Source organism: Lissotriton vulgaris, chromosome 7 (genome assembly GCF_964263255.1).
Source record: "Lissotriton vulgaris chromosome 7, aLisVul1.2, whole genome shotgun sequence".
Classification (NCBI taxonomy): Eukaryota; Metazoa; Chordata; class Amphibia; order Caudata; family Salamandridae; genus Lissotriton; species Lissotriton vulgaris.
This window is the reverse complement of record NC_141695.1, coordinates 1722501669-1722519345: the sequence shown is the minus strand read 5'-3', so window position 1 is coordinate 1722519345 and position 17677 is coordinate 1722501669. Positions and strand designations below refer to the sequence as shown.

At 43.1% G+C, this 17677-nt stretch overlaps 1 protein-coding gene across 1 annotated transcript in view; it reads left to right on the top strand.

The window, feature by feature from the left end:
• LOC147706432 (protein mono-ADP-ribosyltransferase TIPARP-like) overlaps window positions 1-480 on the top strand; it is a 94063-nt gene extending 93583 nt beyond the window's left edge. The window contains exon 5 of the mRNA XM_086932932.1: window positions 36-480. Coding sequence (XP_086789058.1) covers window positions 36-480 — 445 coding nt within the window. The remainder of the gene's footprint in view (window positions 1-35) is intronic.
• Window positions 481-17677: the final 17197 nt, after the last annotated feature.

The window sequence follows — 17677 nt, the reverse complement described above, 5'->3', positions numbered from 1 at the left end:
AAAGTGACACTATTTGCATCTCTCCCCCTTTCTAGCCAGAAGGAGTTTATGTCTCATGGGTTGAGCAGTGCTGATATAACATCACTGGAGAAACACCTCTACCACGGGACAACCCAAGACAGCGTAGACCAGATCTGCCAGCAGAACTTTGACCCTCGCGTCTCGGGTCTCAATGGTACTGCCTATGGGAAGGGCAGCTACTTTGCACTGGAAGCCAGCTATGCCCACAAATTCAGCAAGAGTGCAGAGAAGGGTTTGCGCTACATGTTACTGGCCAAGGTGCTGGTTGGCAAGATGGCATTGGGCAAGCCATCATACAGCCGCCCGCCGGCACTGTCGGATTCCTATGCCCTCTATGACTCTTGCGTGGATGACCTCTTGAACCCCAAGATCTTTGTTGTGTTTGACAGTTGTCAGTGTTACCCATTGTTCCTGATCCAGTATAAGCTGATATCCGAACCCATCCTCCTGCCGGAGTAAATGGTCTACGGCCATAGTCTTGCCTCTGATAAGAGATTATCCAAGCCAAGATAGGTACTGGAGAAGAGATTCATTGCTTCTGATGGACAGGCTCATGGAAGTGCAAGAGAGCTTGTCATGAAAGGCTGCATGAGCATTATCAATACTGGCGCTGTCACTTTGATGCAGAATCCTTAAACCCCGCCCCCAAAAGTACCACCACGAGCAAGGAGAAGCTCTGGTCTGGACTCTGAATGCCCTCATTTTGAAAAGTTGATTTATGATGCTATCTTCAAGAACTTTACTCCTGAGATATGGTTGATGCTCCTTTCGATGTGCTGCGAGCCGGGGAGCTATCGCCAACTTCCTGCTTCCTCTCCAGGAACTCAAGCACCAAGCATATCTGCTTCTGCTGATCAGAAACACCATCTTCCTGAGTCGACAGTCGAATACATCTTTTCTTTGTTTGATTTCCTGCAACCAAAGGGGACTCTGTCACTGACGTGACACCGACGCGTTGTCTCCTTAACCACTTGAAAGTTCTGATGGTTCCATTTTGTTATATTGGAGTCAGTTTGAGATTAACATTGGGGTCAATACTGTCTAAACCTTTTTTTTGTTATTGTTGTTTACTTACCTAACGGTATGATTTGTGGGAATTCTGTATTTAATTTTGGAATTTCCTTTTTTTTTATTATATAAATTGACTTTGACTTAAATTATTGTACGGGGAATTCCCTGCACACCTTTCTTTCACGTTTACTCTTTACTACTTTTATCCTTTTTTTCATTAATTGTACTGTTCCTGTTTTTTATAATTTAATTAACGGGAGAGTCTAGCCTTACCCTGTAGTTCTGTATATATATGTTTTTTTACTACTCCCTATTTTTCGTTTTCATTTTTCCTTTCTGTTCGCCTATTATTTGTGTTTTTCCTTCGATGTTTATGTTACTTTTATTTTTGATTGCCCAATTTAATCATTACGACGTTTGTATATTGGGAGATAATCAAACTGTGAAAAATCTGTAACCATTCTAACTTCTCTCCAACTCTTGACTGTGCCTTTCTACAGCTCCCCATAAAGTTCGAGATGTTGAATGCTACAGGCCGTGACCAGAAACTGCACTTTGCCTTGAAATGGCACGTTACTATTACTTCACAGGCATTAAAGTAGCTTTTTTTTAATGGACGTTACAGCTTTAAAAAGAGTCAGACTTCTTCATCTATTTCACTTTTTTCCCTAAGAGTGACAGTAACATGTTGCAGTAAAAGAGAGGGTGTTCCAGTGCCTATTTCACCAAGTGCCTATCGACTGTTTCTTGTTTGTTAAGTGTTACATTTATGTGTGAAAATATTAAAGATGTTTTGAGAACTTGTGGAGACCCTTGTGTTTCTTTCAAGATAATAAAAAATGAAGAGAACCTCAAGTAACATTGCTTTGTAGACGATCAGACTAGTAGAGATCTTAAGAAAATATTGAGACAGGTAGAAGCACATGTCTGAAATCAAAATGTGAGTTCAAACTTACACATGTTAAGAAACATAAGTGTCCTGTTCTTGGATATATTTCCCTCTAAGAATCACGAAAACATAAGGACTGTTGGATCTGGACCCCCAAAAAACTGAAGAAAATAGATACTGTCATTGGGGAAGTACATATAGATTGCTTTCTCACTATATTTTCTCCAAATAATCCCCCCACCCCACTATATAGAAGCACCCTGTTGAGCATATACTGCAAGCTCACAAATTGGGGAACAAGTCTTCTGGCTCTTCTATAGACCCCGTGATCGAGTAGTAATTTTGCATATCGCTACATGACTAATAACGGCCAGAGCCATCATTGAGGCTTGCGTGCAAAGTGGACCACATAAGCACGTTTCTGTGTGTGCGCACACACACACACACATAGAATTGGTTTGGGCCACCTGATGTGTATCCCACGTGCAAAAGAGGCATTTTGGAGCAGTCTTGATCGACAGACGCTAGTCAATCGGAGCGGTTATTGTCTTCATATGTACAACTATCCTGGATGACGGTTTGACTATGTACACTGCAACTACATAGCGCAGTGCGTGGATATTCTTCAGCTCATCACCAAACAAATGATGCTACTTCGTACTTTGCAAGAACTATTGATACCTTGGTCTCTATTTAAGAGACATTTTTATATTTATAGACATTGAGAGTACTTTCCCTTTGGGTGCACTACATGTCTTGTGCGCCTTGGGTCTCTTGGGTGTTAGTGAGTCTCTTGGGCCTTGGTGGTTCTCTTGGGCCTCAGTGGATCATCATTTGTAATCCATGTACTGAAGCATTGTTTGTGTCATTTTATCTTCTTTTGAGTGAAGAATGGGTGGTGTTGCTGGCAGCAGCTCAGCACACCTGTGAGCATGCAGTGTGTATGCGCCCATCGATGGATATTCATTCTGATCTGTTTATCATGCAGAATGTGTACTCCCTGCACCTTTCTTAACTGTGCTTGATGACGTGGAAACAATAAAAGGAGGGTTTTGAGGCCTTACTGGGTGCAGTAGATGGTGACAGGTTCACCAAAAATAAAATATCTGCTGTCATTTTAAGCACAAGTTGGGTTCTGAAGAGAAGCACATTATGATAAAGAAGTGACAGAATGGGAGAAAGAGATGTCATTGATGAATATACCTCTGTCATGAAGAGGCGTGACACTAGATTTAACCAAGGAAGAACTAAGAGTTGGATTGGCTTGAATTCTTTCAGAGTGTAGAAATGCCTGGTGATAACTTGTTTGTTTTTCTCCAAAATAAGTCTTGCACCTATTGATGCATGTCTCACCGGTTTAAGATAGTACACAGCTGCATGCAATTATCCAGAATTTAGGGACCAGCTTGCAGTGAAAACTGATAGCAAGAAATTGCAAGAAAGGTTATTGTCCGTGAAGGATGCATGTTTAGATCGAGTGGTCAAGGTAACTCATAGTATTGAACATGCTGCAGTGCTCAGGAAAGTGTTGGCAGTATCTGGCAAGACAGAGAATATAGAATTGAGACATTGTGTGGAGGTACTAGCAGTGGGACGGATCAATCAAGGGTCGTAAATCGAAAATATAAGACAAGGTTTATGTACAGAAATGGTGACTGATTCAGGTGTGGGATAAACAACCACATGGGTACAGACAAGAGTTTAGTTGTCTGGAATGGAGCGTAATACGCCATAAGTGGAGCAAAATGGGTCACTTTGCTTGGGTGTGCAAAGGAGACACGGGGAGCAAGAAAAGCGTAAATGTGGTTGTGAGTAAGGTGGGTAAAGTTACGGAGACATCAGAATTCTAACGTTAAGATGTTTGATTACAGTAAGAAATCAATCGATGTGTTAGTTGAATTTGATGCAATGCCGAAATTTAAGAGTTGTTTATGTAACAAAGAACAAGTCTTGTCTGTTGGTTTGAGGATAGAAGGGCCTAACATCATTCTGGATTCCAATGGTCCAGACAAAGCTAATGCGAGAGTGAAGTCAGAAGATTGTACGATGTAGGGAGCAAGTGGGAGGAGAGGTTTCAGACATTGTTGTACCCTTCGGAATGAGGAAGAATGTATGTGAACTAGCGCATGAAGGGCATGTGTGTCATGAGGCGATCCATATGTGAAGATTTCTGGAGGCAGAGACAAGACACAGGATTTGATCATTTTGTAAGAGAATGGTTGACTTGTGCAGTGAGCGATAAATTACAGGAGACCTATCAATCCTTTTAAACCTGGGGTGGGGCCAGGTGAATGTAGAGTAAGTTGACTGCATGTGACTAGTGCATATCATGCATTGAGTGGGAATCCCAAATGTGTGATTGTCTTGATGGATTATTATTCTAACTGACCGGAAGTGAGTTTCGGCACTGATGCACATTCCAAAGGAATCTAAAAGATTATGAGGGATGTTTTTCCAGTCACTTAAGGAATTGCTGATTAGCTGGTGACATACAATGGACCGTCTTTTGTTTCTTTGGGCAAGGCGCTTATTTGCAGTGATAGCAATGAGGCTTGTAAAGGTATTGCACCACCCTAGGAATAGTGGATTGGTCGAGCGTGCCAATGCAAGGACCATCTGCAGGTAGCAACGATTAGTGTGAATTGATACTGGAGTGTCAACATTTGGGAGGTGTAGAAGGCACTGGGAAAGGCATCATACTGCTTAATTGGGATAGATGGGATGTGAATGAAAATGAAAGCAAATTGGAGAGTGTAAGTGATACGAACCACAAGGTGTAAGGCGGCGGTGCTATTGTGAAGGCAGGTGATCCATAAGGGAGAAAATATATTTCATGCGCCAACTGAATGGATAAAGTATTGGACGATTGGCGAGTTCCTTTGCAGTAAAGATGCTCCATACAGATTATTTTAAAACTCTAGTTTAATGTCCATCCAGCAAACTAGCAACCTCCTTTAACAGCCAGAACATCTAACACAGTTCATAGCCATATATTTCAATTAAGAAAGAAGAAGATTCCTACACGAAGATTAGGCAGTTAACCCCAATAATACCACCCAAACCCTGATAAGAACCCAACCACAACTGAACAACAGGAAGGAGAAAAGGAAGGAGGGAAAAACGAAAAAGAGGAGACAGAAGAGACTAAATAACACATTCATAAAAATGAAAGGTGAGTTATCATATGACTACAACAATACGATTAAGAAAGTGCTTAATTTGAGCCGATAGTAATCATCAACACCAGTGCTTTTCACGAGCACCAGTTAAGGACACATTCATTTATGGAGAGGTTAAGTGATTTGACCAGAATCACAGAATGTTGAGCCGATGCCGAGACTCAAACCTGGTTCCCCAGCGGCAAAGTCAGCAGCTCTGGCAATTACGCCGTATCCTCTCCCCACTTTCATGGTTCTGTTTTAGGTGGTGCAAACAGGAGAAATGGGCTTGTTCAAGAGCTCTCCTGAGGAGAGCCCCGGCACTTACTTTTTTACAGATTAACCTCTGGTTAAGAATCCAAATGTGCCCATCTGGCAGTTCCACTGAAAAGCTTAACTGCGTTTAGAGGAGCGAATACTTGTAGTTTCCCGTATGTTCCTTCTCACAAGAAACTAGCTGAGCTCCACTTTAATTTGGAAGAAATGTGGGATTATTTACCCTGATAAACAATCGTAATGACCATATGTATAGAAACGTCTTTAACCCCTTGCATGCCGCCGCGATTCTGCGCCTGTGCGGCAAAATCTCAAGTGGGCGGGTTCATGACGACCCCCAGCCGTCATCAGCACACGAGCACCGTAGTGCATGACGGCTGGGGGCCATCATCAGCATGCAAGGGGTTAATTGCAGTGAAAACCAGGCCACCAGGGGCAGTGTTCTATGTTTCTTTTAATAGTCAACTCAATTATGTAACGTTCTCTTGACCATCAAATCCATTTCAAGCGACCAATAACAACTTCTTCATTTTTCTTGGGACCTTCTCAAAGCCTGATGTCCTTAATGCCCCAACTCTGTTAACTACTCTGTAAGTAGGGGTAACTTGTCTTGAGGCCCTTAACAAAAAACCATCCTGGATGGTTAATACTTTTGTTACCTTTTCACCTCTTTCGTCCACATTCTTTCAGTGTCTCTTTTCTGGAACCAGTCTACCCAACACTCTCTCAGTACAGCATTTTGTCCTTCTCTTTTAATGGTTCCTTTTCAGATAAAAAAAACAAACATTGACATCATCAAATCATAGCTATTAATTATATTCATAATGAGGTGGTGTGTGTCGAACCATTTGCGCAATCGCTTCCCTTATTAAAGGTCCCAGGTATGTAGTTCACTGAAAAATGGTAATCTTGTAAAGCCACAAACCATGAGCATCCAGGCTTTTCTTCTTAAAGATCTCTTTTAAAAACGTGTGATCAGAAAATACCGCGAAACAAATTCCCCACAAAATTGTTTAAACTTCTTCACCCCCAGAATAAAGCCAGCACATCTTTTTCGATAGTTGAATAATTGCGCCCTGGTCCTCTATGCGCTCTAGACTCAAAAGTCCATGCTGCATAAATGGCAAAAGACAGTCACTTTTCTAGCTCGACGTGGATGGCACTGTGCTAATCCTATGCTTAAAGCTTGGCTACAAAAACAGACATTTGAGGGGAACAGTCTTAGAGTTTTGGTTGTGTAGAGTGCTCTCTGACTAAAACCTGGGAACTAATGAGCATTCCCTGCTTCATTTTGTCAAATATATATATGAGTAACCCCAAATCCAATGTATAATTCTACCTGCAGATTCCTCACCTTGTAAATATATTCCTCAGGTGTCAGACTCTATATTGTATTGTAATTGCATTTATATAGCGTTTACTACCCCTGAGGAGGCGTTGAAGCATTTTTTCGGCGAGTAGCACGCCACTCCAGTACCCATAGAGGATTAGTGTTGAATTAGTATAGTGAAACATGCAAGTACATTTTAAGTGGTGGATAGGTTAGTCGTTTCAAAAAACTTTATTCGATTCAAAACAGAAGAATCATAAAAGTCAAACAATTACATTTACAAGCATAGTTTCAAGTTCATTTTTAAAAAACAGTCTTACAATTATAACACTAAACTAATAAAATTCATTAGTTAATATAATCACAAATGAAGACCCATAGCTTTTACTTTCAATCAAATTAGATGATTTCATAGATTCTTCGTACCGGGATATACATACATTGAAGGGCAGGTAAAATAAATAATAGAAAATCACGATGCAACAATATACAATATACATGATCAAGGGTCAGCTTCTTGGTGCCAGATTTAGCCATACCGTTTTCTAATCAAAAGTGACACTCATATAAAATTTAACATTGCACAACAGACACCAGATGATGACAGAGATAATAAATAATCATAACCCTCTTTATAATGGCATGGTTGCTTTTCCTTAAGGATCGGCGTAATAAACCTGATTCTCGGATCCTTATATAGGGAACAGAAAAGAACAATATGCATCGTGCTTTGGCTATCTTTGTTATTACAAGGACAGGGGGGCAGTCTCTCACACCAGCCCCCCTGTTTAGGAAACGCAAAAAGAAAGTGCAAGATGTGTAACCTAAACCTTGTCAAGTAGAATCGCCATTGCACATGGTTTGTGAAGGACTAAATAAAACTGGTGCTGCAAAGTAGCCTTAGGAACATGAGGGCTAACCAGGGAATTCACAAACGATGATTTCCAATAATTTGTTTTAATTACAGCTTTGATATCTCCCTGTATATTTTCGGGGTTGTCAAAAATGTCACCCAAGCCTATTTTATGGAGCATTTCATTTACATAAGATAGCCAGGGGATCTGTTTCATGTTTGCCAATTTTAAACAATCCCGGAGGATATCTCTGGTGAGCTGTAAGTCCTCTGATAGCCATATTTTGCCCCATAACAGTAAAGGGGAAAGGCGAATGGTGTCACTCACGTAGCTTAGACCTATTTCGTTATGGGCAAATCTGTTTGAAGAGCCTGGTGGGATAGCCAATACACGCTTTAAAAATTTGTTCTCCATAATCTGTATCGTGTCAGGGTTTTCGGTCCCCCAAACCCCTGCCCCATAGGTAGCAACCGACAAACATTTAGCTTTGTACAAGGTTTTTAGATGTATGACAGGTTTTTGTCCTAATTTGCCACAGAAACGAAAGAGACCCTCTATAGAGCGACTAGCACTCTGAACTCGAGTCTGCATTAAAGGGGCCCAGCTTAGTTTGTTGTTGAAGAGGTTTCCCAAATAGTTAAAATTTTCAACCTTTTCAATAGTGGAGTTATTTACTACAAACTTTCTGGTTTTGGTACCCTTTGGGCCACAGACCATAGCAAAGGATTTGGCGAAGTTTACCTTGAGGTCTAGGTCCAACATGAATTTGTGGAAGGCATCAAGACAGTGCTGCATACTGTTTCCTGTGAGTGTCATGAGTACCGTGTCGTCGGCGTAAGAAAGCATTGGAATGCTCCTGCCGTTGACCTTTGGAAAATCATGACAGTGGTCCAACAAGTATTTTTTCAGACCATTGGTGTACACAAAAAACAAAAAAGGAGCTAATATGCATCCTTGTCGAACGCCCTCAGTTGAGAGGATAGACTTAGTTTTCTCTCCCCCTGGCCCAAACCTTATGGCTACAGTAGTAGATTCATGGAGTCTACGGAGCAAGGTGACCAAGGGTTCCTCGAAGCCCATGACCTCCATCATTTGCCATAGCTTGCTCCGACACAGTGTCGAATGCACTTGAGAGGTCCATGAAGGCAAGATGGAGGGAGGATTTCCTTGCCTTCATGTATTTCCCTATGATCAGGGCCAGGTTCAGGCACAGTTCGACAGTACCTTTACCTTTTCTGAACCCATATTGGGAATTCACGATAAGGCCCACCGAATCTGCCCATGTTTCTAGTCTGGCTAAAATGACCCTGCCCAGTATTTTACACGATGCATCAATTAATGAGATTGGGCGATAGCATCGGGGGTCTGATCTATCGCCCTTCTTGAAAATTGGCACCACTACTGCCTCCTTCCATGATGCCGGAATACGGCTAATGACAACTGCTCTAAAAACATTTAACAACAGGGGGGCCCAAACCTTAACATTGTGCTTAAAAAAGTCCAAAGGCACTAGATCAGGGCCGGGTGCTTTTAATGGTATGCTTTTCGACAGAGCATCTTCCACTTCTTGTAGGGTGAGCGATGAGCTCAGGGACAAAGAAGATTGAGAAACCACCGAATCCCTAGCGTCTCCTAGTGATGGTTCATTGGATAAAGTACCATGTGGGTTAAAAATGTTCCCAAAATGTGATTCCCATGTTTCGCATGCAATCTGCATCACAATGTTGTCCTTGCCATTACTTGTAAAAAGGGGGCGATTGATAACTTCCCAAAAAAGCCTGCTATCCTTCAATTCCGAGGCCTTTTCTAGATCTTCCCAGGCTTGGTTTTTTAGGTCCAACTTTCTTATTCTTATGGCTTCTTTATAGGCCAGTCTAGATGCTCTAACCAGTTCTATGTCCCTAGGTTTTTGTTTTAATGCCGCTTTCAAGGATCTGTGTGTTGCCGAGCATGCAGCATCAAACCATCTGGGACCTAGCATTTTATTTTTACCAATTGGTTTTGTGAGGCGTTCAGCTACATGCCCACATAAAGATTCAAAATTCTCTATGACCTTTTCGGGGTTAGCTGTAGGTGTTAAACATGCCTCGTATTCAGAGCTATATCCATTTAGGATCTCTGCCTCAAGGCCTGCCGCGTCTATTTTGCCCCATTTAAGTGTGATACCTTGGTTCCTACTATACTTTACAGGTTGTTCCCAAACAGAATGTTTGGGTTTAACAGGACAAAGCAGGGATAAGATTAGAGGGTTGTGGTCACTGGCAGCATTAGCAATTACTTCCAACTTATCAACATGATGAAAGTGCCCACTAGAGACAATTACAAAGTCAATAAAACTCATCATACCTCTACTTCCCTGAAACGTCGGTATTGGAGCAGAATTTGGACCAACCCAGGGCTCCGCTATGCATAGATCATTTAAAATGATGATGTTGTTTAAGGCGTCCCCCTGGGGTGTATGTTTGAAGTGTAACAGGGGTTGATCATGGGAGTCTCTCAAGCCACACACCTTCGAGTCCCCGTAGGTGCATAATGAACAGTTGAAATCTCCCACCCAGATGACAAATAGTAGGGGTTGCTCGTGGCGTGCCCTGGCTATGGCCTCCTCCAATTTCGACATTACGATTGTCTCATTGTTGTCAAAGATGTTATAATACCAGTTAATCAACAACAATGGTTCAGGAAACAAATTAACCAACATTAGCACTTGAAACCATGGGGAGTCAACTATCATAGAAATTACAAGTTTGCATAGTTTTAATGAGGTTGCTGACATTAGGCCACCTTTTGCCCTACCCGCTTGTGAAGGTATCGCTAGGGTATTAGGTTAGTCAGTTATTTGGATTTGGAATGATAGCAGAAGGATAGAGGAGGAAAAAAGGTTTGTATTCATATAGCGCTTGTTACCCCTGATGGGGTGTTGAAGCACGCTACTCGGGAAGCCCTAATGGATTAGTGGTGAATTAATATGGTGAAATATGAAAGTAATTTGAGTGGTGGATATTAGCCAGTCATTTGGATGGAGAAGGATAGCGGAGGGATAAAAGGGGAAGAAAGGTTTGCATTCATATAGCACTTGTTACCCCTGATGGGTGTTGAAGCAAGCAATACTCCTCTGTGCCAGTAGGTGGTGTTGTGCAGCTCTGCATCTACGTTGTTCCGCTCCGGAAGTGACGAGCAGAGCCATATTTAAGTGCCACGGATTCATTCTGACGTTAGTTGCTTTCTTTTCTTAGCTTCAGACTTCGACCAGGAGCTCCGCTCCGTTCGTCTTTTATGAGTGTCTTCCAATGCTTTTTTCAAAATTTTACCAGCATGCAGGGGAAATGTCCCCTCCTAAAATGGCTGGTTTTAAACCTTGTAGGGATTGTTATGAACAGATGTCTGTGACAGATCCCCAACAGGTACGGCTCTGGTTCTTTGGGTCGCAACACAACTCTAGGGCCTACGACAACTGCAACCAGATGAACCGGAAGGCCTCATAGGATCATGAAGTAAAACTCTACATTGCCAAATACACAAGACTCCGCACCATGACCGGTCGCTGTCGAAAGAAAGGTCCCATCCCACTCTAAAAGTCGCTCCTGTGATAGATCTTTATTGTGGTCAAAGTCCTCGGATAAGTCAAAGAACAAGCGCAAGAAATCCAAGTGTAAATCGGCCCCTTGCTGTCATTCAGGATTTCCAGAGAAGGTGGAAGGGAACCTGTCTTCCTCCTGAAATCCAGAGGAGCTGAATCCGAGACTGGTTCCAAGTCTGTTCCCAATGACCCCTGACTTCCCAGGTCCTTCAGCGATGTTGCAGCAATTTGAGGCCGTCATGGAGGCCACTCTGCGCATGTTCTGAATTCTTCCGGCACCCTGTTGTGCACCAAGGATCCACCGAAGCCTCCTGTTAAAATCTAGGAAACCTCGTAGTCAGGTTGTGTAGAAGCAAGTAGTTGATTTATTCATGAGATAACAGCTTCAGATAAAGGTAAGTGGAAGTTGGTAAAGTCCATGTAATACCCCACCAGGAGCAGCCTCCCTGCTGCTCAGCCCATCTCTTCCAAATGACATCTCCTCAAGTCCCACACACTCAACAACTAACCACAATAAGGTTATAGCACCTCCATTCAGACTTTCGCCGGCAGGTTTGCTCTCTGCACGTCTGTGCCTCTGGAACCCACCTTGGGTTCCTCATTGGCTTCAGTGGTGACTTCGGTCCCAGCACCTCACTCTGCGAAGCCGATAGAGCCGGAGGAGGATCTACGTCCTATAATGATCACTGACTTCTGAGCCAAACTCATCTCGACCTCTACCGAGGCCACGCTCTGAATCCACCTGAACACAGCCCGTTGGCAATCCTTCTGATCACAACAAACTGCCTTTACCTCTTGGACAGGCACATACACTACATCAACTTTTTGGCTCAGACTCCCATCAAAGCCAGAATGGGAATTTGCCATACACTATGACGGAGACAATGGGTATGAGGAACTGCAGGATGCGATTGGCTAAGACACCCCCCAAGCCATTGGGTTTGTCTCTCCCCTGGTCCTGGCCACTAAGGAGAGGAATTATTTTGCTGTTGTGGTTAGAAGAATGGCATTGGTCATTGACCTGCAATTCCCCCCTATGGAGGTTAAAATCAACATTCTGACAGCGATCCTTCAGGCCTTGTCAAGCTCCTACCAAACCTCTCCTGCCATTTAATGAGTCCCTGTAGGGCTCTTGTGCACTTGGGCAAAACCATGCAAACACCTCCCGCAAACAGAGAGGATGTAGGTTTACGAGTAGAGAGGTCGACGTTGAACCTGGGGAGGCGGGTTCTAGTCTCGGCAACTACGCTCAACATCCTATGATTCTGGGTAAATCACTTAATCTTCCCAGGGCAGATTTACAATACCTGGCGCATCCCTGCATATCAGCAGGGATGTGCCAGTTATTTTACATCACGGCAGACACCTCTTACGCCACCATGGATGCGCGACATTTACAATGCGGCGCACCATGGGGCAAGAATGGACAGATGCGTGACGCATCTGCTGCCATAAAGGTGACGCATTGCTGGAGTTGCGTTACAAGCCCGACGCATCTCCAGCAAGGCTCTGGATACCCCTATGCCTAACATGCTGCATCAATCCTTATGCCTGCTTCAAGCAGGCGCAAAGTTTTGACGCAGCATGGCCGTAAAAGTGACTGAGTGAAATCTTGTAGATTTCACTCAGCCACTTTTAGGAGGAATTACTACGCCAGAACACCGCCCCCTGCGCTGGATCACCCACATGTGACGCAGGGTTTTACAACGTGACGCATCTCCCTAGATGCGTCACGTTGTAAATACCCCGCAGCATGGTGCTGGCTTTGCGCCGCCGCTGGGTCACAAAAGTGACGCAACGGTAGCGCAAATGTGGCGTACGGAGCTTGTAAATCTGCCCCCGTGCATAACAAAAAACAAATTAATGTGTGCTTGTGTAATGAAACTGGTGCTATGTAGAGCGCTCTAATACCCGATATCTTCGGGTCTATTACTCACTATATTAAAGTATAAAAAAAAAGTCAAAGAAACATGGGGGTCGCTCGTCACCAAAGACCGGTCCAGGCGACCCAGAATTTCTCACCCCACATCCTGTACCAGAGAGCATGGTGGTTCAGACGTCCACCAGTAAGGAGAATCCTAGCGCCTTCCCTACACCTCCACCCGACTGAAAGTACAAACTTATAGAAACCTTAGGCAAGAGCATGTTTTCTGCTGCCAGCCTTGCCCTACGTTCTGCAGTTAAAGTATGCACCAGAAAGAGCATCAACAAAGGGAAGTGACTTGTTAGTTTAAATGTCTAACGACATATCAATTAATTGCAATACTATCTCAGTTTTATTACAGTATATAGATTCCCTCTCTAAAAACCCTGTATCCGATCCGATGCCCACGAGGCACAGCAATGGAAACAAAACTCACCCTCATTCTAAATTGGGATTCTAGGTTTCCAACGCTGCAAGTTTTAATAGGAAATCAGTTAAGTAAAGGACCGCTGGGTGGCGCTGCAGCGCTTCCCAAAGTCACACTGAAGCAGGAGTGAAACACAGGCGGTCTCAGATGACGAGACGTGTTTTTTTTTTTTTTTTTTTTAATGGACTGTAACCCCAGGTAAAATTAAAGAGTTTATTTTAGCAGGTAATCTATTAGACTTCATTAGCATGCTTGCAATGACAGCGCGCGCAGACGCCGGGAGGCTCTGCAGTGCGCGCGCGGCGTTGGATGACAGAGCAGGATCTGGACAGTGGGGACATAAGTAATGCACTGGTAAAACTCTACTCCCGTGGGTACTAACCTATAATCCGGGGACCCCTGGGGGGACACGAAGCCTACTCATGGGGTCCGTGGCTGCTTAGAAAATTTAAATTATATTTTCAGACTTCTAAAGTGAATGTAAATAAAGAAGCAAAATGTACAATTGAACATTTTAAAAACATTCTGTAAAGGTGAAAGGGTTTGAAAAGGGCACCTAAAAATCAAAGTAGTAGCTTTAGATTGATTCATAGGAGCTGTGCAAGTGCATCAGAAAATAGTATGGGTGATGGGTGACCTCAAATGAATTTAGAAAGCTCCAACCTTTCCATTCAAATTCAGATTTTTTTTTGTATGCTTGTGAATTAAATAAAATATTTTATAATTTGTATATTTGCTTGATGAATGCTTGTTTTAAGTTTTTTTTCTGTATTGTTTTGCGTTTCAAATGATCAAAACTGCTTAGGTTGAGGCGGTACAAAAGGGGGTGGTGATGGACGGAGCATCTGAATCAATCAAACACTCACAGCCAGTCAAAAGATCTGGGTTTAATTCATCACCGTTCTTTAGCCCACTCTGCCACCCCAGTTTAGACATGGCAATATGCAAATCAGTCTGACCCTGTGCCTCATGGGAACAGTCCAGCCCGAACTGCCAAGCCATGTCTTCCCTGGACCGGAAACAAGCTTCCGAGGACCGGTTTCTGGCATTCCAGCCGTCTTCAGCCCGGCTTGCTTGAATCCAGTGGCAAAGTGAGCAAGGGACTCACGTCTGAGCATACCCTGCCACACTTATGGCGGCCAAAAGCGGTACAAAAGGGGGTGTGATGGACGGAGCATCTGAATCAATCAAACACTCACACCCAGTCAAAAGATCTGGGTTTAATCCATCACCGTTCTTTAGCCCACTCTGCCACCCCAGTTCAGACATGGCTATATGCAAATCAGTCTGACCCTGTGCCTCATGGGAACAGTCCAGCCCGAACTGCCAAGCCATGTCTTCCCTGGACCGGAAACAAGCTTCCGAGGATCGGTATCTGGCATTCCAGCCGTCTTCAGCCCGGCTTGCTTGAATCCAGCGGCAAAGTGAGCAAGGGACTCACGTCTGAGCATACCCTGCCACACTTATGGCAGCCAAAAGCGGTACAAAAGGGGGTGGTGATGGACGGAGCATCCGGCTTCCAGTAATTACTCAGTGGGGTCCCCGGATTCCAATAATGATTACATGTAGGTCCACAGAAGTCAAGAGGTAAAGAACCACCGCTCCAAGCCATGATGGTGAACGTGTGGCATGCAGGTTTCCGTGATTTCGTAGATTTGATGGACTGCAGCCTCCCACTCTGCCTGCTAGAATTCCCAGAATAATTTGCTGTCTCCCCAATGGAAGCTGTAACAATGCCATTATCAACTAGTTTGAAATTTGACTGGCTGAGCCAACAACGAGAGCGTCTGATAGCTTGATAATAAAGAGAGCATTCAGTAGGGGATTGTACGATCTCCAGAGAAGAGACAGGCATTTCAATAAGAATGCATGAAAAGCCTGAAGTAAAGGTTTGCTCCATATTCAAACAAAGTATCTGTAATACTTAAAAATGACCAATAATGCTGACCGTCTGTATGGTGGCACACAAGTGAGTACAGTTTTTGTCTCTTTGTAGTTTTCTTATGACGTAAAGAGGCTCCATACAAATTATGTTAAAAGTCCATCTTAATGTACAGTACATGACTCCAGGGCCTTGCACCTTTATGGCCGGGTTCGCCTAGGACATTTTCTGTCTTGTTGACTACACTCACCAGTCTTTGCTTTTTCCCCACATGCCCCCCATTCATCCATTTGGCATTATGCAGAGTCAGACCATTGCAGCCCACTGTGGGCAGAGGCACATAGCGTTTTGCACATTACATTCATTTCGTGCCTGTAGAATAACACAGACCCACACTGTGTTTTTCTTGATTATAGGTCACTCGGCGGGCCTCACCCTTGGATGACACACCAGCTTTTCCTATCTTTTCATCATGTGGATGCATGCACACTTCAATACTTGTGTTTTCATTCATGCAACTAGTTGTTCCTAATGACAGCCTTATACCTTACAGATCAGTATTATGAAACTGATTGACTCAGAGCAACCTAATTCCATAAATATCTCTTACACCAAGAGGTAAGGTGCCTTACCTTGTAGTTGTCTACTTGTATTGTCCTGAGGAAGACTCCGTTTATAAGTTGAATTATTGGGGTCGAAACGTCGATGTGTTGTTCTGTTGACTTTATTACATACATGCCATTTGTGGGACCCTGAACACAGGGCTTCATTAACCTTGAATTTGTGCATCTATAGGCCAATACTTTATGCCTTATGTTTTACAGTGCATTTCTTACTCACTGAATCTTTACCATTCACGTACACTTCGCCACCTACCAAGAGCACCTAATTCATGTATTTTGTTATGTTTTGTGAATAACTGTGTTATATATAATTATGTATACCCGAGACCTGCACAGAGCAGAATATATGGGTATCCATTAAACAGTTGGTCAACAAAAATCCTCTTCACTACCATGTGTATCTCTTTTGCCTAGGAAGCACAGGCTCACCCTCCCCATGAGGCAACGTCATTATTTGTTTACATAATTTCACCCGGGTTCGTAGGGACTGTGGGTTGTCCCTTCATTTGTTTATCATTCTGAAATTTGTGGCAGTCAATAAGGTAGAGTCCTCCTGGAATTCTAGCAGGTAGCGTCCCCCTGGCATTCCCGCAGGCACGCACTGCCACACACGCACGCTTAATGGTAACTACAGACTTAAATCCCCTCCTGGGGACATTGCTTTCAAGAATACTCCCACGGGCAATGTGGTAACCTTAATGCAGTTACAATTAAGGACAGTATTTGCTCTGGTTGGCTCCTGACAAGGCCCCTAAAAGAAATTGTCTTGGGCTTTTTTCGTTTTCACCTGCAGCAAACCTAAGCCACTCTGCAGACAAATAAAAACCCCAGCAGTTTCCAGATTTTTGGTATTTAAATGATGGCACCCCTTTCTTGTTGTCATTTAAATCCCATCTTAAAATGGACCCCGCTGTTGTCACCTTGTCGTTGTCAACCAATAAAGACAGCTGACACTAGCAAGCTTTCAAAAGGACCTCATATTTTTGTAATTTGCTTTTATTAAGTTTTAATACAGATATCTCATACAGTTGACATGTATAGCCTAGAGATGGACAATATTTGCTATTGCTTACCGTCATCTCCACAACTTTTCACTTCATAGCATGGAAAGTGAAAACCAAACTAACCCATGAGGTCCTCACGGTTACACAATTTATTAAATCTTTAAAACAAGCGAAGAGATATGTTGAATCCAGTGGAAAAACACCAACAAGTAAAGGATGAGTGAATTCAGGGTGAAATCTTAACTGCAAAGAGATTATACTGGTAAGAGAAAACGGAAAAGTTTGGTAATCAGTGTAATCAATTTCTCAAGTTGTTCTACTCTTGCAGGCCCCCCTGTGCCTGCCGCTCGAGTCTCGCAAATTCTGTGATGAATCGTAGGCCTTTTTTAATCGCTCATATTCTGTGACTGCCATATGTCATCCATGCGAAATATCCATACTTCTAATTCCAAACAAGACCTCTCTTTATATTCTCTACTTTAAATTACAGCAAGTTGTATTAGAAGAATTGTGTTGGCACCAGTTTGCATAAAGACTGCTTACTAGATGCAACACCAACCTCACTAGTATGAGCAGAAATGCTCAATTTATAGGGAGTCCTTCCCAGTGCCATCTAACCACTAGTATATGTAGTAGACCTTTGTACTCACTACCATTCCTATGTGATTCTTAGAGTCTATCCACTTGTATCTCTTCTT